We start from the raw sequence: 24,413 nt of genomic DNA, 5'->3' as shown, positions 1-24,413 counted from the left end.
TCTCTATATCCCCAATACTCACTCTTACCAGCCTCAGCTCTGTATATCCCCCAACACTCACTCTAACCACTCAGCTCTGTATATCCCCAACACTCACTCTAACCAGCCTCAGCTCTCTATATCCCCCAATACTCACTCTTACCAGCCTCAGCTCTGTATATCCCCAACACTCACTCTAACCAGCCTCAGCTCTGTATATCCCCAACACTCACTCTAACCAGCCTCAGCTCTGTATATCCCCCAATACTCACTCCAACCAGCCTCAGCTCTGTATATCCCCCAATACTCACTCTAACCAGCTCAGCTCTCTATATCCCCAACACTCACTCTAACCAGCCTCAGCTCTCTTATCCCCAATACTCACTCTAACCAGCCTCAGCTCTGTATATCCCCAATACTCACTCTAACCAGCCTCAGCTCTGTATATCCCCCAATACTCACTCTAACCAGCCTCAGCTCTGTATATCCCCCAATACTCACTCTAACCAGCCTCAGCTCTGTATATCCCCCAAATACTCACTCTAACCAGCCTCAGCTCTGTATATCCCCCAATACTCACTCTAACCAGCCTCAGCTCTGTATATCCCCCAATACTCACTCTAACCAGCCTCAGCTCTGTATATCCCCCAATACTCACTCTAACCAGCCTCAGCTCTCTATATCCCCCAACACTCACTCTAACCAGCCTCAGCTCTCTATATCCCCCAACACTCACTCTAACCAGCCTCAGCTCTCTATATCCCCCAACACTCACTCTAACCAGCCTCAGCTCTGTATATCCCCCAATACTCACTCTAACCAGCCTCAGCTCTCTATATCCCCCAATACTCACTCTAACCAGCCTCAGCTCTGTATATCCCCCAATACTCACTCTGACCAGCCTCAGCTCTCTATATCCCCCAATACTCACTCTAACCAGCCTCAGCTCTCTATATCCCCCAACACTCACTCTAACCAGCCTCAGCTCTGTATATCCCCCAATACTCACTCTAACCAGCCTCAGCTCTCTATATCCCCCAACACTCACTCTAACCAGCCTCAGCTCTCTATATCCCCCAATACTCACTCTAACCAGCCTCAGCTCTCTATATCCCCCAACACTCACTCTAACCAGCCTCAGCTCTCTATATCCCCCAACACTCACTCTAACCAGCCTCAGCTCTGTATATCCCCCAACACTCACTCTAACCAGCCTCAGCTCTCTATATCCCCCAATACTCACTCTAACCAGCCTCAGCTCTCTATATCCCCCAACACTCACTCTAACCAGCCTCAGCTCTGTATATCCCCCAATACTCACTCTAACCAGCCTCAGCTCTGTATATCCCCCAATACTCACTCTAACCAGCCTCAGCTCTGTATATCCCCCAATACTCACTCCAACCAGCCTCAGCTCTGTATATCCCCCAATACTCACTCCAACCAGCCTCAGCTCTGTATATCCCCCAATACTCACTCTAACCAGACTCAGCTCTGTATATCCCCCAATACTCACTCTAACCAGCCTCAGCTCTGTATATCCCCCAATACTCACTCTAACCAGCCTCAGCTCTCTATATCCCCCAACAGTGTGACATCCATCTACCCCAGAGAGGCCTCCTCCTCTTTCATTTACAGAGTGTGTGACATCTTTACACCTCCTGTACAGAGTGTGTGTGTGTGTGTGTGTGTGTGTGTTCAGCTCTTTACACCTCCTGTACAGAGTGTGTGTGTGTGTGTGATTTCTTTACACCTCCGGTACAGCGTGTGTGTGTGTGTGTGTGTGTGTGATTTCTTTACACCTCCTGTACAGTGTGTGTGCTTGGCTCTTTACACCTCCTGTACAGTGTGTGTGTGTGTGTGTGTGTGTGTGTGTGTTCATCTCTTACACCTCCTGTACAGTGTGTGTGCTCAGCTCTTTACACCTCCTGTACAGAGTGTGTGTGTGTGTGTGTTTTCTTTACACCTCCTGTACAGTGTGTGTGTGTGTGTGTGTGTGTGTTCAGCTCTTTACACCTCCTGTACAGTGTGTGTGTGTGTGTGTGTGTGTGTTCAGCTCTTTACACCTCCTGTACAGTGTGTGTGCTCGGCACTTTGCGCCGCGCGCGTGTCAGCGCTGTGTTTGCGTCGGCGGGGCGGGGGCGGCTCTCACTCTCTGCAGGCGCCGGAGACGTGGGGGGGCGCGGTGTACTTGCAGTCCATGATCATGGTCAGGGTCTCGCTGTCGTTGGCCTCCTGAAAGGGCGGCTGTCCACACACCAGCATGAAGAGGATCACACCCAGGCTCCAGATATCTGCAGGGAGACACAGAGCAGACGCTTTCAGGGCGGGGCCATAGGGTCCAGGCACCGCAAGGCAAACGGTCCCGTTCGCCACCTTCAAAACGCCGCGCGTCGGGAGGACGAAGCCGACAGTTTGACGAAGCCGCCATCGCCGGAAGGCTTTAGAGATCACCTATTCTGGGCTGTAATTAATCACTGGCGCAAGTAATGCCCACAGCACTTCCCTACAAATCTAAACCTAATTAAGGCAGAAAATGATAGGTCTTTCATGCAGCGGCTGCCACTGATCCAAGATCAGTCCTGCATTTCCTGTGCTGTCTAAAATGTGCCTCAAGCTGAGCTGACAATGTTTTATAAAAAAACTTCAAACTTTCATCCTGAGGCAGTGAAAGATTTCTTTCAGAAAACAGTCTCTGATGCTTGAAAAAGCCTGAAGTCTTTATTATTTATGAAGTGAGACAAAGGTACTGGAGCGAAACTGTACTACAGTATTCACAGGGCTTTGCATGACAGTGAAGTAAAATAGTTTTAAAGATGACATTTTGTTCTGAGAATAATTACTAATATATAGCCTATTTTATTCCAGTAAAATGTCAGGTACGAAGGCGTGCTTAATGCAGAGCTGGATATGGTATATCATGAAAACACAAGCACACAAAAAAACACACACAGTCATTCATTCACACATATTCACACACACACCCACATGCGCACGCATTGTTGCTTTCCATTAAGGACTTCATTTGTTATGACATCAAAACTAACTGGGAGAGAAATACAAATCCCCACCCAAAGTCCCTGACCTTTCCAGCAGTCACGAATGCTGAATATGTATAGAGGCAATATTTAGTGTGACTTTCCGTCCCGCTTCATTCTGAAAGACCTTTCAGAGCAGCCTGGCATCTCCTGACCCACCCCAACCAGGGACTCCGGTTCTCAGGGGTGTGTCTCCCCATCTGTATCTTACTGTCTTTCCTCAGTTAGGCTGTAAAATGGCAGAAATCACACGCACCTCTGAGACAGTGCAGGCAGTGAACCGGTGTCTACCTACTGGTGGGGACCGTCCAATACAAAGCAACCACACTGCCATGTTATAGCACAGCTACCGACACAATTCTCAATAACAGTCAGTCTAAAAAAAAATATTAAAGAAAAATGATAAAATTCATACACCCAGCCCCAAGTTCCCACCCCATCCAAGCTTTCCACTCTAACCATAACCCTCCAACCATAACTACACCCAACCGCCAGTGTCTGCAGCTCGTTATGGTTCACTCAGGGTTATTTTTATATTATTACACTTTTAGATTGGCCCAGACAGTATTCTACAGTGCACACAAAACCTGTCTGGGCTAAAGCCTATAGCCTACAAACTGAAACAACAGGAAAAACCCCAGAAAGTGATTTATTGCTATAAAGGCCTGTGTTTAATGTCTCCAGCCCAGCAAACACCTTGCAGGCTTTGCCCACTGATTAATTTTGACCATTTAGCTATTTAACGAAGGAAAGGAATTATTTCCTATGACTACGAGACTGTTTAAAAGCCAGTGATGAATCATACTTTCAACACATTTTGCATCCTTTGTGTTATTTGCTACTAATGTAGTTTAGCTTTGCATTAATGTGCTAAAAACTAATAGCATTTTAAAAAAAAAATAGAGCTGCATTTTACTCTATAAATGACTGACTGTCATTTATACTGACAAAAATGACATCATAAATATACACCCAGAATCATTTTCATAAAACTTTCCAATCTGGATAGATGGTAACAGATTTAGGAACTCGAATACTGCAGGTTACAAAAGAGACCAAATAACCAGTTTTTACAAAATATTTCTGCAAATGAGAAAGAGAAAAAGACTTTGTCTTATTTCCACATCTCTGCCTCTCTCCAGCATTGCGAGAATGTGTGTCAGGTGACATATGCCTTTCTGGCTTTAAGGGAAAATCCTTCAAAAGTGACAGGAAGTGGGCAGCCCACTCGCTCGGAAACTGCCCCAAGAACTGCACCGTTCTGAATTAAAAAAAGAAAATTATTTCTGTACGGGTGTGAGAACAAAAGCAGCGCAGCTCTTATGAAGGAGTAGGCATCTTCATTCCCTGCAGGGAGTCACGGAGAAGAGGGAGAAGTTTTGCATGGGGTCTGTGGGGGGCAGGCAAACGCCAAGAGCGAGAGAGAGACCGAGAGAAACGGAGAAAGACAGACAGAGACTCCCTGATGAAGAAGTTTTAAGCCCTTCACAGACCTGTGATCTCCCCTTTCATCACAGCATCTGAGACAGAGAACGCCAGCCCAGTTTCACACCGTGAGACCAAGGCTTTCATCAGTCAGACTCTGCTCAGAGGTTCACAGGAAGCAGCCCTTCTCAGTGAAAAGGTGAAAACACCAATGCAACACAAAGTGAAAACATGCTTCTATAAAGCCAGATGGAAATTATAGCTCAAAACAACAGAAGTACCTTTGAGTATTACCTGCTACCTTTATACTTTAGACCACTGAGTTATTACATGCACAAACATGGCATTACACAGTAATCATTACATGACTTCATTACATTAAAAACGTTTAAACGTATAACCCAACATTCCAAAGGGTAAAGGTGTCAAGACTTAAGCTCAAAGGGCCACCTCTCATAGCCATAGCTCCAGGTAAGCGTGTAGCAAACACCCCATTAGTTCACTCATCTTCAACTGTATCCCCACCGATACAAGCCCCCAACAACATACACCACCATGAACAGAAAAAGAAAAGGCCTCACAGAGTACATTTGCACTTGTATATCATTATTATTATTGTTATTATTATTATTATTGAACCATAAATCTGGGTGCTTTCAGATAAAGCAGATACTGGACATAAAATATGAGGCCCATTCTCATATGGAGAACAAAAGTGCTTCTGGACAAGCGTCCAAAACCTGTTTACCCCTGAAAAGCCTTCAAACCTTTTTAATTACGAGGCCAATTCATCAGTGTCACTGAACTCAGTGGCCAGCTGCTCTGAGCGGCCAGACAATGTGCTCAGAGACGCTTAATGAAATGCAGCCTCTCCTGTCTCTCCGGGTCGACACAGAATCTGTTTCACCCTGCTCCCCTGTGCTCTTTACTGTAATGAGTGGAGATTGCAGGGGAAAGTGGTGATCTGGAAAAGCACTGGCGTGAACTAGTAAGCACAGCTTTGGCACAGACTGAGTGCGTGTAATGTATGCACTGTGCAAGTGTACGTCTGCCCATGCATGCATCCACAGTGGAGTTTCTCTGCAGAGAGCACCCTTATATTCCATGAGCCTCTTCCTGATGCCAGTTAAGTGTCTAGTCATATATTCAATAGATAAGAGGGCGGGGCTTCCAGGAGTGCAGTCCATCTGTAGTGGATGACAGGGAGAATTATGTTGTTCTTATAGGAAGCCTTCATGGTTCTGTTAAGAATATTACCAAAAATATCCACTGAACTTGCAACCTTCAGGAGGAAATGCACCAAAAGGTACAGCTGAGCTCTCTAGAAACAATCACCTCTTCATCTTGAGGAAGACTCTAGGACCACCATTATAAAAAAAACTCTAACTAATTCTCAGTTTGCTCGCAACTGACAAACTATGACAACGCCTACCTACTTCTTGCCAATCAAGCACTGAACTTCCTGGCCTGAACCTTAGCTCCACAATCTGCTGAAACCTACCCTCTCAACTCATAAACTGGAAATCAAAGTCACATGTCATGTAAAAGTGGCTATCATTAATTTAGCAGTATTGGTGGATTTGGCAACATCTGTGGTGACTCGTGGCCACAACAGTTTGTTTTCACACTCCAAATACTACAATAAGATAATCCAGCAGTAGCATTCTTTGGAGAAAGATGACTGAGATTGTAGACACAAATTAAGGATTGCCATCAAGTAAGATTTAGTGATTCAATACAGTTCCTATAAATTCCTCATTTCTGATAACCATGCAGCACTGCGTTTTACTGCATTAAACACCCATTTCACCGTGATTACTGTTTCGTATATCAATCACATTGAGCTTTAATGAGCATCAACAACGTTTCTGAAATAATATCATTTGGCAGAAAAAAACAGGTAAAAAAACGTCTTGGTGCCGCCCTCTAATGTTTGAAAAATGCGCTCTGCATTCCTCTCCGGCCCCGCCCCAAATTATGATATCAGATTACCTCTCTGGAGGTACTGTCAATCAAGATATGCAGCCCGGAAGATTGTTGAGGCCAACAAATGTGTCTGTTTAAATACGACGGAACACTGCAGCACCTAACCGGCCAGACTGGCTTTGGGCCAATATTTTCAAACCGGAGAAACAAGGTGGCTTGTTCATAAACTTAAATAGTCCACCTAAACACTCCACTAAAATGCGTTTCTGAAAACATTTGAGGTGAGAAATAGGCCATCCAGCTGCAGAACCCTGATTCGTGTATCTGATCTGCAAAGACTAGTTTGACAGTTTGATCCGAGTTTAACAATCACTATCGGTAACTGAAAGCAATGAAGTTCTATATGAAGGGACCTTTTCTCACACTGATCCCTGGCTGCTCCTGACTCAGAGTCTGGGATCAGTGGAGGTCGCACACCCACGCATGTTCCTCACTGAAGGAAAACAAAGCGGCTTCTTCCCACAATGCACATCAACTCTCACATCCTGTCACACCCTCTCCCTCCGCACAGGTACAACAAGCCAGCAAACACAGGGGTGTGCGGGTGATGAGGGCGGAGCCTGGCCATATGTCCATCAGCACACTGAGGACAGCCGAGCAGCTGGTGCGTATAAAACCACAGCCATGCCAACCCCACATTCCTCCTCCCCTCAGTGGGACTGCTTACAACCTGCTGAATGTCTACAGGATGGAGTTAGGGACGAAGTACCCCCCCCCCCCCCCAACTCTCCCTCTCTCTTTGAAAGTCCCCCCCCCCAAACCCCACGATGCCAGGGGGCGCCAGCATCAGTGCCAGTGCTCACTCAAACGTGCACACAGCACATGTGCCAGAGCTGTGAATTAATTAGCCATTTGAGGATTTGTCACTTGGCAACTTCTCTGCAGCGGTGCATCCAGGATCACTGACTACCTCCAAAACAGCTCTGCGCGCTGCACAAAAACCCCCCTGTACAGCAAGGCAGCGGAGACGGAGTGTGTGTGAGATTTGTGCCAAAGCGGATGTCTTCTGCTTGAAACATGTTCAACTGAGGTTGGTGTCTGATAGAGATGCACACAGTGCAGGACCTCAGCTTTGTGCAAACACAGGAAATCAGTTTTCCCTGTCCTCCCAAGAACTCTGCTATGGTAAAACGGCATATAAATCCTTATGTAACCAAGTCATCACCATGGAAACCCTACTGCGTCACAGTGTCTGCTCTAGACAATGGCCCAAACACAGAAGCTCACCAGTAATGAAATTCAGATTATTTATAGAGCTGACTGCAAAACATCCATTTGCTTTATTGGGCAAATAAAGTTCAGTCCTGCTCTCAAAGATGAAATTATACAAAGCCATTTTGTTAAAAAAATAATAATAGCAAATATCTGATATGGAAATGACTGATGAGAAAAGAAGCATTTGCTCTCCCTGTGTACACAGTCACACAACACGCATGTTGATGTCCTCACTCCTCTGTCTCACCACTTTCTGGGCTGGATGATTCAGACTTGAATGTGTCACACAAGTGTGAGGTGCACAAACTCCAACTCATACCTACAGCCTAATTCTAACCTTTCCAGCTGTGAAAGTGAAAGGTCAGCTGTAACTTTAGTTATTTATAAGGAGGCATTGGTACAAATATTAATGAATGACCAAGCCGTAACATTAGTTATTGATAAGCAAGCATAGGCACAGAAATGATCAAGTTGCAGCGAGGTTTCTAGGACGGTAAAACATCTCTTCCTCTCTGACCCGTATAAGATTTATTTTCGGGCACTGTCCTGATTGGGCAAGTGATGGATCAAGCAACTGGCTCGACCCAATCTCACAGTGGCACAGGGGGCACTCCTTATAGCGGAGCCCTGAATACAGAAGGTAGAGCTAACAGTGCCCCCCATGGGAATCAAACCTACAATCTCTGGGTTTAAAGTCTAGTTCACAATCACAGCTGTAGTACTACACTGCAATCCCCACTAACCGCTATACTATAGATTCAGGCTGTGACTGCTGAGCGGACTGCAGGTAAGCATGTGCTACCTCTCCTCTCCCATCTGTTCTGCTAGCCGCTGATTGCAGCCACTCTGCAGCCCCTCGCCTGCGCTGCAGTCGCTGAGCCCAGTGAGCGCGCTACGGAGAGCCGTCACAGAGCCGCGGCGCCACGGCAACCAGCCGAGCGGCCTGCGCGCGATCAGACAGCCGGGCGAGGAGACAGAGGGGCGGAATAAATCAGCAGGGCTGAGAACCGAACGCTGTTCTGGGCATTGTTCTCCCCTCGCCAAGGGCTCACGCCCTCCTGCTGCAGGGCAGGAGTGCTCCTCACGATGCCGTGGCTGCGCTGGAGCGTTTGTTTGTTCTGTGATAGAGTGCGAGGGGGAGAGAGGGAGAGAGAGAGCGAGCATCAATCAGATCCAGAGGCGCCAGTGCGAGGTCCAGAACATAGCGAGAGCGCTAAGCCCCTGTGTTTACAGCCGCAAATCCTTTGAAACGCGAGGACACTGCACTGGTGCGTTTGATCACAATGACAATGTCAATACGGAAATGTGTAATCAGAGCTCAAGTGCAAACAGATCAGCGAGGATTAACTGTTCCCATTCAGCATAACAGCGACTGTACTGGAGATAGCCTGCAGCTTCTCCCTCTGCAACAACAATGGGAACATAGACCTGTTTTAAGCCTTTATGCCTCACATGCACGTGCACATGCACACGCACATGCACGCGCACGAGCACACACACACACACACACACACACACACACACACACACACACACACAGGCAGAAAGACAGACAGACAGAAATAGAGAGACATTCAGACAAGCGCACAGACACACACTTCAAAGATCCTGAGCTCATGGTCTTTCCTCACAGAGATGTTACACCAACCATATGAGATCACAAGCAGTTTTATTACATTAAGGAGGGAAGCAGTAAATGACAGTCATCTCCTAATATGGTCTCTTGCCTCCAGCCGATAGCCATGCACAGGCCAAAGCTGATTGGGCCCCTGAACAACCATGCTACGATAGACAAGAAAAATTCTTACTCTTAACTGTAGCAAATGTTAGAGACCAGCAGGTTTAGTGAAGTCACAATGCAGTGTTGCTCTGAGTCTATTACAGTCCACACAATCTATATTGTAGTCTTATAAAATCAATGAAGAACCTTTCGACACTAAGCCCTAGATGTGGCCAGCTTTGATCGGGGCAAAGTAAGATTCTGCTGAGCATAAAGTGCATGTTCCACCTTCATAAATGGTTCAATTAAATCCTAATGGCTTAAATTTGCACCAGTCAATGTGTGCAGGGATGAGCGTTGATTTCTACTCTGGGGAATGGCAAGGAAAAGATGCCCCGCGGCATGCTGGTGAGTGCAGTTTAAAGGCTTTGTGTAAAAGAGCCAGCTCAGACAGGGGGTCTGCATTCCCTGAATGTGACCCTTCTGTCACTCCTTTCCCTGATCAACATGGAAAGCAGGAAATGATCCGCTCAATGGTGGGACCCAGGACCAATTACACTGGTCGTAGCGCCGCCCCCTGCCACGATCTAGCCCCGCCCCTAACTCTGGGCTGTGTTCTTGGGCAAAAAAAAATTGTTTTATATTTTAAAGGAGGAGGTCTTTTCCTGCACATTTGCCTCCAGATTTCCATCCTATATTCTCAGCAGCAATGCTGAAATGTGCTCATAAGTGCTGGGGTCCAAGACGTGAAAAAAAAGGTGTACCTCCTTGCTAACTAATGAAAAATTCATGAACAGACTTGTATGGAAAAACACAGGATGTGTAGCTACAAAACTATTCCTTTTAATGTTGATGCTATAAACGTACCGTAAATGAATAATTAAAATGCCAACTGTGTGAATTCTGGTTTTATTTTGCAGCTTCTCTCCTCTTGCTTTTACACCACAGGGTGTCGGTAATTGCTCCGATTAATGCACTCAAAATCCTATTAACATACTGGGGTGACAAAAGTGTAATTTTAGTAGGCCTAAAATGGGGGAAAAATACCTCAGTTCAAAATTGTAGAAGACGCCAAGACGGCATGAATGCTTATGTCACTGTGATCACTTTCGACACACAAACTGCAGTTGCCCCTGGTTACATGCTTCACCCATAGTACACTCACTATAATGACTGGGGAAGCAAATCTTACACAAAACATTAGTCTACCGCAAACACCCAAAGGTGGAGAGGACTCATCCCGGCCAATCTTACCCTTGTTTCTACAGCAGTCTGACCTGCCAATATTTATTTACTGGAATAGCACGTTTCTGGTGTTTTTTCAACAGTGATACACTGTGTACACCACAAACTTGCGCAGTGTTTTCTTATATCCACGGACTTATTTGAACTTGGAATGCAAAGGTCTCACGTAAGCACCGCATTAAGAATAAACGGGTCGATTGCCAACTGAAATTTCATTTGGTTTGAGAGAGGTGGTATAAACCTTCGACAATCCGATTTATAAAAAGAATATTAGCAAATAATGGCCATTCAAACACTCGTTCAAATGATTTTCTGTGATTTTCTGTTCTGTGCATGTTCCTCCCTTTGGGGTAAGTGCTGTGTTTGAGCTTCCAGGAGATTCAGAAACATGGCGGGTGCCAAGCAGAACTGGCCTCCTGCCAACACAACTTTGCTGTTGAGAACTTTAAGCAATTTAAGGATTGCTGAATGCCTAGAATGCTAGACAATTAATTGTTCAAACAAGTACTTGAATGACTGAAAGAAGCTCGTACAATGTTTTTAAGAGGATGATGTGAAGCTGAAACTCCTGCTTCATTTGAAGGAACAGGAGAAATACAAGGGTTGTTCAAAGCACCTGACACAGGTCCATCTTTGAAAGAAGATGGGGCAGAATGCAGGAAGTGGAATTTTAAATCTATTCCGATTACACCTAAGGTATGTAAACACACGCTCAATGTGATCACTTCATTCAGCATTTATATACATAGTCCAATTAAATTTGGAATTAAACAATATTATGCATGTAAACGCAGCTAATGTTGGTTATCGGGGTGTATCCATGTACAGATATTTCTTCCATTCACCAATGACATTCAGGAAATGTGCTCTTTTTTAAATTTGTTAGCAAGTTGCACAAAAAATGGAGTCACGTTATCTAATGAAATAAAACTGGAAATACACATCTCACTAACTGCATGCTGGTCCATCTATGACAGGGATCAGCGACTCACGGTCCTCGAGAGCCGAGAACTGCTGGTTTTCCACCCTCCCTTCGCCTGAGAGTCAGGTGTGAAGACAGTCTGGCCAATCAGTAGCACTAATTACCCGGAAGAAAAGAAAACCAGGGCTGGATTTGGATTCGAGGGCCAGAGTTGATGATCCCTGCTCTATGAGCTAGTTCGAATGAGCAGCATTAACAAAACAAAATCTTGAGCAAAATAAAAAATAAAACACAAGATTATTGCGTTTCTCCACACATTGACAGATAACAGAGCTAGAAACAGTTAAATGTGCACAGGGACCTCAGAAGCCTCTAGTATGTCCGCAGATCGCCGTCCCCCTCACTGCGCCATGTCAGTCATGGCATGGAAAAGAACCTTCCCAAGCCTGAGCTGAACTCTGTTCACCCTGTGCAACCTTCTAGCACCCTGAGCATCCTTCTAGCACTTTTCATGATTAGTCGGCTTTGTTCCTCTATAACAGACACACATACGCCACATTCTTTACAACATTAACTTTGCCTACAGCTTGCCACGTTCAATTTTGCAAATTTGTTCCAGCAGTTGGTAGCTACAGAAGAGAGAGCAATTATTATGGGGTGTCTTATGAAAAAACAAAATAGAAAAAATAATGTCTTTCAGCTACATTCTCTGACCTGAAAAGAGAGGTCAATCGGGCCTACGGCATAAGACAAGTAAGAAAACACTTTGGTGGCCATAATTGACATGATTGCTACACTCAAGCCAAATAAACACTGTTATTTACACATCCTTCACAGATCACACTCCCCCTATGTGCAAATGTGTACACAACGTGGAGTGGAATCTGTTCAGCAGAAATATGTCTATGCTACGCTTGGTCATGGTGCAAAGAGAAATGCTTAGGAAGAATGTACCATTCATGAAGTTAAATTTGGCAAAAGCAGATTGAAAAACATATTTAAACTCTAGCTTAAAGCATTCTTAAAGCATTTTTTTAATATGGTATTAATAGCAGAATTAAAGTTCATATTATTTAAAGGGGAATAAATATATACACTTAGTTCTTACCCACGGCTGGCGCATCATACTCGTCCCCTAGCAGGATCTCTGGGGCGGAATAGGCCAGGGAGCCACAGCTGGTGGTCAGCTTCTTGCCCGGCTGGAACTTGTTGCTGAAGCCGAAGTCGGTGAGCTTGACCAGGCCCTGCTTCTCGAAGAAGACCACGTTCTCGGGCTTGAGGTCGCGGTGGACCACGTGGAGCCGGTGGCAGTAGGAGATGGCGTGGACGATCTGGGCGAAGTACTTCTTGGCCATCTCTTCGCTCAGGCCCTCCTCGTGCTTCATGATGTAGTCGAACAAGTCGCCGCCGTCCGCCAGCTCCAGGATGAGGTAGAGCTTGGTCTGCGTGTCGATGACCTCGTACAGTCGCACGATGTTGGGGTGCTGCACCAGCTTCATGCATCGCACCTCCTGGAAGAGGTGGCCCGTGGCCGTCGTGTCCAGCTTGGTTTTATCGATGACCTTCACCGCCACCTTCTCCCCCGTGAAGACGTGACGGGCCAGCTTCACCACGGCGAAGTGGCCGCGCCCCAGTGTCTTGTCCAGGTCATAGAGGCCGGCGATCTTCCCATCGTACCCGCGCTTGAAGCCTGCCATGCCTGGCGTTCCCTGGTGGGTGGGGTCCCGGGTGCCGAGGGGGAGTTCACAGGGTAAGAAGGGCCTGGCTTATTTCAGCACATCTGCTGCCAGCCCGGTGCCCATGGTGCCAGCTCTCAAACAACCCTGCAGGGGGAGGCTGACAATACAGAAATAAAATTGAAAAAACTACTGATAGGCATGTATGGAATTATGGACAAGTTACAAAGCAAGCCCTTCCTGTCAACACAAGTCTAAAAAGCACTAGGCCTACTTCTGAAAAGAGCACTAACATATTGTATTATTTAGACCATAAAAAGTCTCAACTGCTACCAGTGTTTCCCATACTTTGACTTTATTCAGGAGGCCCACACAAACAGATTAGCCCCCACCCATAAAGATGTTCCTGTATCATGAGCAGCCTGCTACTAGACGCCGAGCCCCCCCTTCAACAGTTTCTAGTTTTACCAGAATGCAAATGCAGCTCAAAATGAAAACGCACACGCTTGAAAAAAGTGCACTTTACTGTAACACACACAATTATAGGTTTTCAATAGAATAATCTGTAGCTCTCGGACTGTTATTTTGTCCATGAAATGCGAGTCTATATCATAATAATTCACCCGGGAGATTGATGCTGCTGTGTAGCTTGGAAGTCACATCTGGTTATAGTGTTCATCGGACCGTGGTGGACAGCTGAACACAAAATGCTTTAAATTCAGTAGGCTATTCTTTTCCCTGAAGACAGCTTTACCTTCCACACAATTTAAAGGCTATTTCAGACCAAAGATTCACGATGGGATGAGCTGAAACTAGCAATTCTACGCAGAATTCAGGGTTTGCAACATTCTAAAACTGACCCATTCACATCAAAGCCACGAGATGATAATATTGGTGAATTTAAAACATAGACCTCCAGATAAAGCATTGCATACATATCCGTAAATAAGTAAACATGCTGGGGGAGGGGACAATAAATAAAGAACGCCTCACGATTTAGGTGAAACCTACATTTTCAGACCCATTTTACATGGTCTCATGACATTTGAAGATCAGCAACCTCAACTACTACGATAGTGAAATGCTGCTGTGCTCTTCTTTAAGCAGAAATGAAAGCAAAGCTTTCGTTTCAGAGTGCACTAAGGTGAAAGATCCGTGGAAATACTTCATATCTCAGTCTTCCAACCGAAACAAGCACTCGGAATTCCTTCTTGGTGCGTCATCGCCTGAGGACAGCGGTGCATGCTTTAGCGTGGAGACGACATGCTACAGCCCATCAACAAGTGCTGGTATGTCCTACAGCACACAATGGACTGCTGCGAGGAGATCTCCAAACCTGCTTGGATTTTCTCTCAGCCTGACAACTGATCCATCAGCACATTTTCCACACCTGCATGGATCTGCCCATGCTCAGGTTATGCAACATATGCAATCGACAGGCAGGGCAGCTGTGGGCTAGGCCGCTATTGTGCACAAGCAGTTCTTTACAAATCAACAGTCTTGGTATTGTGTCCAATGTGCATAGGGTCAAGTAGGGTAAGGCAGCAGTTCACTAATCATACCAAAAATCATTTTTTATGTTGACACAAACTCATTTCGTGCTTTATCTAGGCTAATAATGGACACAAATGAATGGATTACATCACCTGCAAAGGTAAGACTAGTGAGAAGTATAGCCCATGCTTCAAAAATACAAAGAGAGGTTACCACTGTTCTTTTGGTATTCTACGTGCATATGCGAAAGCATACTAAATGGAAAGCTAGCACATTGGATTGCATGACACAAAATGGTTCTGTCCACAAACATGCAAAAGACCTTCATCCTTCCAGTCTGTCTGGCTCTGCACCCAAACCAAAGCTCATCAGATACAACAGGTTTACTACTGCTGCCAATTTCATGGTGCCTTCCCACAATCATGTAAACTAGCAACTGTGGATGGGCCTGATGGTTTGGTCCTGAGTACTAATGAATGCCTATCCCAGCAGGATAGGAATCAGAGTGATGAGACAGAAAATGTCCACATTGGGCAGCAGGGACAAAGTCTCATGGGAACGGCACAGATGTGGAAAACCACAGCGACTGTAATTAAATTTGTTTTTCTTTTTTTCACCAGGTGAAACTCTTGATTCATGCCAATACCCAAAAACTGGAGATGGAAGAAGCAGCCTACCTGAACCATTTCAACTGAAAGGATGAATCCACCTACATCAAAGGTTTTCAAGGTGTTTGAAAACATGTTGCACTATTGTACTTTTCCATCTGACAAGTACCCCAGAGAAGTGAATTGCTGTCATAAGGCAAATTTAAAGAAGCGTGCTAAACCTGAGGGGAAATGATGTGTTGATTTTTGTAGACTTACTCAAATTGGATGCAGGGGTTAAATGACACTTGTATCTTTATCCACCACTTATATTGCACTTGTATCATTATTTTGAAGTTGTAGCTTGTCGTCATGCCTCCTAGTTTGATTTAACGTAACTTTCTGACCTGGCCTATGCTTACTGTGTGGACTGGCCTTAATGTGTTCATGGCTATGGATAACTATTACATAGTGAGTATCATACCTTATTGGACCTGTGTTTTGTAGTTGTTCCAATGACCTTCGTAATGCCCTTATTGTCTGCCAAATAAATGTAATATAATGTTAACGATTATATTATATATTGTATATTATGACTGTGAAGCCAACCCAGCACAGAAAAACCAAATGACCATCCACCCACAAAGAAAATTATCATACCTTACACAGCAGTAGTGCATACACAACTGGATCTGTATAGATATAACTGGAATATCTTCATGACAGATCCCCAGCTTCGCTATACTAAACTTACTTTCAGAATACAAAATGCCCCCACTTGTAATGCTATAAACCATGTAGAAGGACCCAGCTGTCAAGCATTTTTGAATGTGGTTCAAATGATTTCCTGTAGCTTAAGACCAACGCTCAGCTCTAAGAGCTACCAGTTTGAAATCAGCTTGCATAATTAGCTCACAAAAAAATATGGAACACAAAGGACTATCTTGGAATGAAAAGGCTATGATATATAACAAAGACAGTTCCAATTCCACAACACATAACAAATAACTGATGAATAGTACATACTGTCATGAAAAATGACAAAGCTGAGAACACCAGAAGCTAATTATTATCAAGTGACCTAAAAAAAGAAAAGAAAAAGACCAGTTTCAGTTCAATTGCTCCTTTTCCTTTCAGTAAATTTATTTTCTATTTAATTGGCATCAGTAGCTCAAGAACACATGCCTTCAAATTGCAAAATATTTAAAACCAGCAGCATATTTATGAAATTTATGAATTGAAACTGCAATTCATAGACTCAGTCATGATATTAGTAACCAACAGCTTTAGCACATGAAATTTTTAATTGAATGGTTCAGAGCAGACTGGGGAATAAGAATGTGACTAAATGATCTATGGCCTTCTATGACCCCAGTGCGCTATCCAAAATGGAAAACAGAATAGCACTACACTACAACTACCTCATCCACATTAATTTCCTTTTTTCTAAGCAAAGAGGACAGTGCAGAGAAGCATCACACGCTAGTACCATCATATTTGGTCGGGAAAACAAGGTTATTTCATATATGTACATGTTTCTCCCGTGACGTGCAAAACTTTCAAGTAGTCTAATGCCTCACATTGATATGAAACTCGATCATTACAAACTTGTCTTGTTTTCTTCCCGCATATGCGTAAAAATGTATTAGGCTACCGGACCGGTAGTAATAGAATATCGCAGTTCAAATCGAAGTCTCATCTGACTGTACTACAGAGACGGAAATGGGTCCAGAAGAGCAACGCCCTTTAATAAGGATTTCTGCTTTCTTCAATTACATAGTTAATGTGATCGGTATGGGGGATTCAAAATCCTTATTTCAAACCATTTTACAAGTTATATTAATACGGCAAAAAAAAAAAATCCACAAACTGTCATGTAACGTGATTATATTTCCGAGTTAGTTGTGCCTAACTTTATTCTTGTGTCCAGTCTTTCGACGAATCAATCGTTGTCATTCAATCTTCAACTGTGTAGTCTACACTTTTTGAAATAACGCTAAGAACATGTAGCCAGGATAGTGCGTTTAGTGTCAAGTCCGTACGATTATTCCTCAACATTGCTTATCGACAATGAATCTCCCCACTGTGCCCTGCCTCTGGAATGCGTTGGTAAAGCCTAATTTATCAACACTAGTGTACCTAGCTAGTTCGTCAACTAGTGTTAGTTAAGCAGTTTGCCAACTGCATCACCTAATCCAACTGGACAAAACTTTGCAGCCAAACTAAATCAGCCCTTGCTCGTGTCCGAGCAACCCAGATGTTCTGAACAGCAATCTAGCTTGTCGTTTAGCTAACGTTAGGAAAATATACTAAACACCGTTTGCTAAATTAAGACATACATTCGTAAGGCAATAGCATCTTACGAATGTATGGAATAAAATATATCACCCATCTGCAATATTTAGCTAACGTTAGCCAAATAATACATATGCAACCTGTTGGCCAATAAATCAGTATATTTAGCGTTAACGTACACATCCCACATTTACTTGTTAACTTAGATCTAGTTAGCTGATAAATGAGCTGGAAGAAGAACGGAGATGATTTATATGCACTCACTAGCTAGCTAACTCCCCTATGCTTGCTGGCCAGATATGTGCTTTATCTTTTTCTCACTGAGGCTTACCAGCCAAGTTCAAAAGAAAAAAAAAGAACAGCAAGACACTGTTCTACCATCAGCTAGTTAACAGAGCTAAGACAAGAGCTTCACATTGCAGTCCAACGTTACCTAGCTACGCAAGTCAGCATCCTGCTAAGAGCTGACCAGGGATCAAACTAGGAGCAGCTAACGTCAATTAGCAACATACAAGTAAGATATAATAATGTATACTTGTATATTATTATATATACTCGTGCCGCACTCATATTTTAACTAACTAGCTAACTTAGTTAGTATGATATACTGCTGCAGAAGTTGGCTTCCTATCAAGCTAAGCCATGCTTAGCCACTTACCTGAAGCGAACAAAACAAGCTAGCTAGCTAATGTCAAATCAGTTTCCCTGACCGGGCGGAGGAATAGTGCTTGTACATTCACATACGAGTATCAATTGAACATGCATCGTTGACTAGATAATTAAATTAACACGCTTTTGGCTGCACAGTTAGTTATTATACGAAGTTTCTCCCCGGTCCACGCACAGGGAATGATGAACACAGGCCTGTCCGCTGCCCTGACGCGATTATTCGGTTTGACGTTCTTGTTCGCCGCGCTGAGCAGCAGCGTAAAAGAGCTTCCCGCTGTGACAAAAGGCAGACTCCAAACAGCTATTTAGTGCTATCTAGCTCGTCAAAAAGAAAACCGCGATTCCGATAACTTACCACTTCGTCCAGAAATCATTTACTTTTGTATTTATAATGTGGAAATCAGAGCCTTGGTGTTGAGAGTCCTGCCTATCTCGGACAAATTGCGTTTAAATTAGTAGAAAGGACGGTCTTCCGTGTGAATGTAGCAGACGTCACTACCACAGCATACACAGCGCATCCAAGCGGCGAATCTCTTGAATTGCCGCTCTCACTGTACTCGCCCCTACTGCAGGAAATACGTCACTCGCTTATTCACAATAAAGCGTACTATTTATAAGCATATCTCCTGATTACCAAGGACTGGATGTAAAATTGGTATGCATGTGTTCGTAGCCCGACTATACGGTTAAACACCCGTGACCCTTGTACAAAATCGTATTTGGCCGATGTGAATGGTGTTGATCAAATTTTATTAACATGGTTAGTTGGTTCACTTCTACCAAGGCTCGTGTTGTATGCTATAACTAAATGGCTATGCTGTAGGATACGTTTTACGAACGATCCTGCACACAATGTAACTGCGGTGCGACACAATACCTGTAAATAGCAGTTTTAGGGGTTGCCTGTTCAAGATGATCTGGATAAATAAACACACTGAGATTTATAATACATTCTGTTACTTTGAAACACTTCAAGTAGACTTCTCGAAAACTGTGGACCAGGTTTTAACCTATTATGCAACAAAATAAATATCTACACTTTCTTTCACTCTTGAGTCTATTGAAGATTTCTCACTTTCTCTCCAAAATTGTATTAAGAAAGGTGCCCCAGGATGTGTGTTTCAAGAAAATCAGCTGCAAAAAATACTGGCTGTGGTATTGGAGTATTGTCAATGATTCTTAAGAACATCGTTTTGATTCATTAAGATGAATAGACATGTCTTCAGCTGTCTATCACAGTATTTAACATAAGCCTACTTACCTGTATGCTAAAAGAATCATGGAGCTTGGTGGTATCTTTACAAAACAATAATTTCCCATTAATGTTGGTGAAACATTGCACAATTACTTGAAAGTTCAACATAACCACATCGTCAATGTAATGTGCTGAGTTCATATCCTTGGTGCAATGCAGTGTTCCATTTCCTTATAAACATTTAGATGTAGACTTTTCAGAGAGGTTATTTTCCTTAAGTTAAAGTATTTGCTGAAGATTTTCTGTTATGGGGTCTTGTGGTCAGCACCACTGCTGTTGGCCCAGATGGCTGTTTTGTGATTTGTGTCTTCTCTGTGCTATCACAATGCAACTGTGTGTTCAGTGACACCCCTTAGTGACACTGAACATGCTGGGTCACATTATCACAGGACACATACAGACAGCTGATGTGGCTGAATGGAAACCTTTTCTTTATTCATTTAATGTTAGTATGTTTAAGAGTAATGTATCTGTGGCAAACACGCCTGCCACAGGCCACCGAAGTGGCTTTCCTTGGGGCCCTCCAGCACAGAGACACAGGGAGATGATGTTAACGTCACATTATTCCACGAGGTTTGGCAGATGTTACAGCAAGTGAGCAGATCTCAAACACTGTCATGACAGAGAAGCCCCTGGTGTGGTGGGGAGGCAGATTTAACCTGTCCCATGATTACCTCACTAGCCAGGTGCAGCCATCTGTTCCGGGTCAATTAGCCTGCAATTTATCTATTATTACCAATTATCAATTGGCCAGGTCTAATTAGCTTGACCCAGGACAGGTGTGGCTGCTTAAACCAGCCATCCCCACACCACAGTATCTATACTGAAGTCCATTTAAATTGATCCTTTAATTTTCATACTGTACGTATCCAAATGCAGGTAACTTCCACTCAGGTCTCCTTCAATGCTGCTATGCTAATTATAGCCTGTAATAATAATAATAATAATAAATAAATATAGCCATAAGCAGCAATTAACAGGGTCTAAGGAGCAATGAGCAAATGGTGCACAATTGCACAATCTTATGTATCATCTGTCAAGGATGTAATGAATGGCACAAAACACCTGACACTGATAAATCTTGGAATGGAAGTATTTTGAATGTAGGCCAAGTAGTTGAGGAGTTAGAGTCAAAAAATGAAACATTTGTGCTTCATCTGATGGTGGCACTATAGAGTACAACCATTCATACTCAATTTTCTTTGTGGACTTTAGATAAAGTGGGAATGTAAGATTCATCCAGGTTGCATGCATTGTTCAAAGATCACGCATCACAGCCTTTTTACCCAAATTCACTGCAAAGTTTTGAAACTGCATTGTGGCTGACCGCTTTGTATTACAAAAATGCTTTTGAGAAGCTTTCATTAGCATCCTCCAAAGGGTCAGAATCCTGCGTTTCATTAATATTGGCCCACCAGTCTTGGAGGAATTCATTTTGGCTATGGAATAAAATATTTAAAATGATGTACAATTGCATGCATAATGGCAGAAATTAAACAACTGTGTAAATCATATTCACCCTTCTTTACTGGATGTATGAACATCACATTGTAAATTGTCTAGGGCACAGAATGACAGAGGTATGAACAAAAATTCACAAAATGTGCCTTTTCTGAAGGTGGTACTATTTTTTTGGTCAAAATCTCTCATGGCCATAAGCCATATTTGTGCATTTAGTCTTCAGGACTTATAATTCACTTCTTGTTTACGTATGTTTGTCACACTCTTCATGATAGTAATATGGCAAAACACTGTGGAGCAGAACAATTCTCAGTTGAACAGAGTAGGAATTAGGTTTTTCAAATATTGCAAAAACAATGCATGCCTTGGATTCTGCATGGCTCAAGGAATCTGCCAAAAATATCATGTTTGTTGGCCTTACAGTTTGTGAGATACTGGCTAAAATGTAAAGCCCCTTGTTGTGCACTATGTGGTCAAAATTGATAGGTTTTGGTTACTGAGTAGAGAATACCACTTCCAAGCTATCTACTGCACAAAATTGGGTAGTTCTGTGCTTTAGGCTTTCTGTGATCCTGATATTTTTAGGGCATAATAATAATAATAATAATAATAATAAAATCCAACAGATTTGCGAGATTTTAATCAAACATGAAATCCTTCCAACCATGAGAACTGCCATAAGACAAGTCATCAAAGACAGCCGTAAGTGTTCTGTTTCAGAAAGTAATCTGTACTTGTTTTCAAGGTCATTTTAGTGTGGTGAAAATCTCCTCCATCTTCTCCAAAAATGCAGGCGAGCCCGACTACTGGTGGCTACCATCGGTAACACAATGGGGATGTGGATTAATAATATTTTTGTTCTACTGTAATTAAAATGACTGCTGTCACAATAAACGACTGGTCAGTACAATCCAAACCAAGATATGTAGTTTTTAAAATGCACTCAACTCAACAATGAGCAGTATTTGTTAATGCATCACAACAGTCTGCATCAGCAAATCGCAGAGATATCCACAAAACACTGCTGCTTACCACAGTCTATTTATGTATTTATTTAGGGTAAAATAGTTAAATAAAAGCAACTTCAGGTCATCATTAGCAATGGAAAGATCTAGCTAATCTAGCAGCAACAACCACCAAATCTAATGCAAATGCAAAGAAGAAGAAATAAAGTTGAACCAAATGACATTTACCTGCCCTGACCAATAACCAATAAAAACTCTCTACGTGAAATATGCAGAGATGCAACAATTAGGCCTATTCACTTTTTATGGTCAATATCTAAAGGCAATAGTTTAAACAGATTTATATTTCAAACAATGCACCCACCTAAGTATTTTAATGAAAGTGATACATTGTAAAATGTTCAGTGTTAAATCAACTCTGACAGAATACATTAGGCTCCAATTGAATTAACTCCTTGAATTAACACTGGACACTTACTGTGTAAGAGCACAAAGGCTATGCCTGCCATAATCTTTGTTCAAATGTTCCATCATCAAAAAACTATGAAGATACCTCTTTTTGACCCTCACTGCCATACCAGCATTTTTGGCTTAACCGCAACAGCGGGGCCAGCCATATAAACACGAATGTCTGCGACTGAGTGAGTGATGAAGTTACACTGCGCATATCTGTGACTGAGTGACCGACTGATGAACTTACACCATTGGTCGGCCGGTTCGGTCCAGCCATAATCTAGGTTTTGACCTGATCTTGTTCGATGGATGTGTGAGAGAACTCCATGAATGACATTTTCTTTAAACTCTTGAGGGCACTGTTGCACATCTTTGCCACACCGTCTACATGTAAAAATGAAAAAAGATCAACTGTGAAACAAGGCCTAGACAAGTTCTGTAAACTTTTATATTGTCACATTTTAGAGAATTTAGCATGTAGTTCTCATTTTCCCTTTCTGCATCCAAGTTAATAAATAGACAATTTATTTGTTCCATGCTGAGCACAGTAAATCCAATAATAGCTTTTCTTAAGCTCAGCATAAAAGGGGCTATGTATTATGATTCAAAGACATCGGCAAATTGAAAATAACAGGTTTTTACACGACCGCCGGGTTTTGTGAGAACACAAATGGCTTTGTGAGAACACACCTTGGCTACTTGCCCATTCATCTGAGAATGATTAATGTTAGGTGTCCTATAAGGGTGTAAGTTGTGATTAATGAAATGTCAGGTCATAGGAAGCCAAAGCACAGAAAAATTCAGCATGGGGTGTGACTACATGGGCTTTACAAACAGAACACAAAGTAAAAAGCTATAAAAGATGGTCAAGTAGCCTGTAGCCAGTGTTGGGGAAACTATTCTGATAGCGTAGTTGTAGCGGACAAACTACTAATTAGGCCAATTTCACACTGGAAGTAGTTGAACTACAGCCAGGCTACCTTTAGTAGAAATGTAACTTGCAAAACTACAATTACTAAAAAATGTTGTTCAAACTACTTTGTAAAAAAATAAAAAGATCATTATCATGTTCCCCAGACATGATACGCATGAGAGCAATGCCTTTTTTGCACACAGGGGAAACCACTATACAACTCAGTGGGGAGAACCAGCAAGGCATGGCAATTTGCAGTTGACTGTTGGCAAGGCTATATGCAAGTGAGTGCTTCTCACTAATGAGGATTAGAGGGAAAAGAGATAGAAATAGGCATTTGGTCGAAGGGGTTTGGAAACAAATTTATAGATAGGGCCAAAAGTATTTGGTAGATCTTGCACACCTCGAAATGACAACCGGCAAACTGCAGTAAAATATAATTTAAATACATGTATAACTAGGATATATAGTTAAACTAGGCTACTCCTCAGCACTAGGTATACCTTTACTTATATGCCCCATACTTATACTGTACTGAATTTGGCAGATATCAGGGTTTCCTGCAGAAATAACTACAATGACCAGTGATTCTCAACCCTTAAGAACACTAACTTCTGGACCTTCAGACCTCATGTAGACATACATAATTCAGTTACAACTTCACGTGTTCATACCCCAAACTTGGGTTATTTAGCATTTTCCTTCTTCTTTTTCCAGCCAATTTCATCATCCCAAATGATCCAGTCCCATAATCAATAATTCCCCCCATTTTATGTCTAGCTACATGTGCCAATAACAACATCTGATCAAAGTAGTCTGATCAAAGTAGCCAATTGCAGGATACTCAGATACTCAGCCAAAATGGACATATAAGGAATGTGACACTATTCCAGCCAATACGTTTTTTGTTTTGTTTTTTTTTTAACAATTTTGTGGTTGCCATCTTTGTTTTGTGTGGAAGCTAGCTTGCTTGTTAACTAATAATTTCCCCCCCAAAAACCTATTGCTTTTCCAGCTGTATAATCTTTTGGGAAACTCATTTATATTTCTGAAGTGCATTCTCAATCATTTCACATGCAAACCCCACATAATATTGTTTTATGACTAGGGCTGTG

The 24,413-nt window shown here is 42.9% G+C and overlaps 1 protein-coding gene across 2 annotated transcripts in view; it reads right to left on the bottom strand.

Annotated features, from left to right (window-relative positions):
* Positions 1-18,773, bottom strand: part of snrka (SNF related kinase a) — a 31,829-nt gene extending 13,056 nt beyond the window's left edge. Inside the window, exons 1-3 of one of the 2 annotated variants that reach the window (XM_064345356.1) lie at positions 18,607-18,773; positions 12,639-13,366; positions 2,132-2,273 (exon numbers count right to left, since the gene is read on the bottom strand). In XM_064345356.1, coding sequence (XP_064201426.1) covers positions 2,132-2,273; positions 12,639-13,227 — 731 coding nt within the window. In that variant the 5' untranslated portion in view covers positions 13,228-13,366; positions 18,607-18,773. Of the gene's footprint in view, positions 1-2,131; positions 2,274-12,638; positions 13,367-18,426; positions 18,572-18,606 lie in introns of those variants that run through there. The other variant, XM_064345366.1, reaches the window with a different exon arrangement.
* Between the last annotated feature and the right edge of the window lie 5,640 nt (positions 18,774-24,413).

Source organism: Anguilla rostrata, chromosome 1 (genome assembly GCF_018555375.3).
Source record: "Anguilla rostrata isolate EN2019 chromosome 1, ASM1855537v3, whole genome shotgun sequence".
NCBI classification, from domain to species: domain Eukaryota; kingdom Metazoa; phylum Chordata; class Actinopteri; order Anguilliformes; family Anguillidae; genus Anguilla; species Anguilla rostrata.
This window is presented reverse-complemented; position numbering and strand designations above follow the sequence as displayed.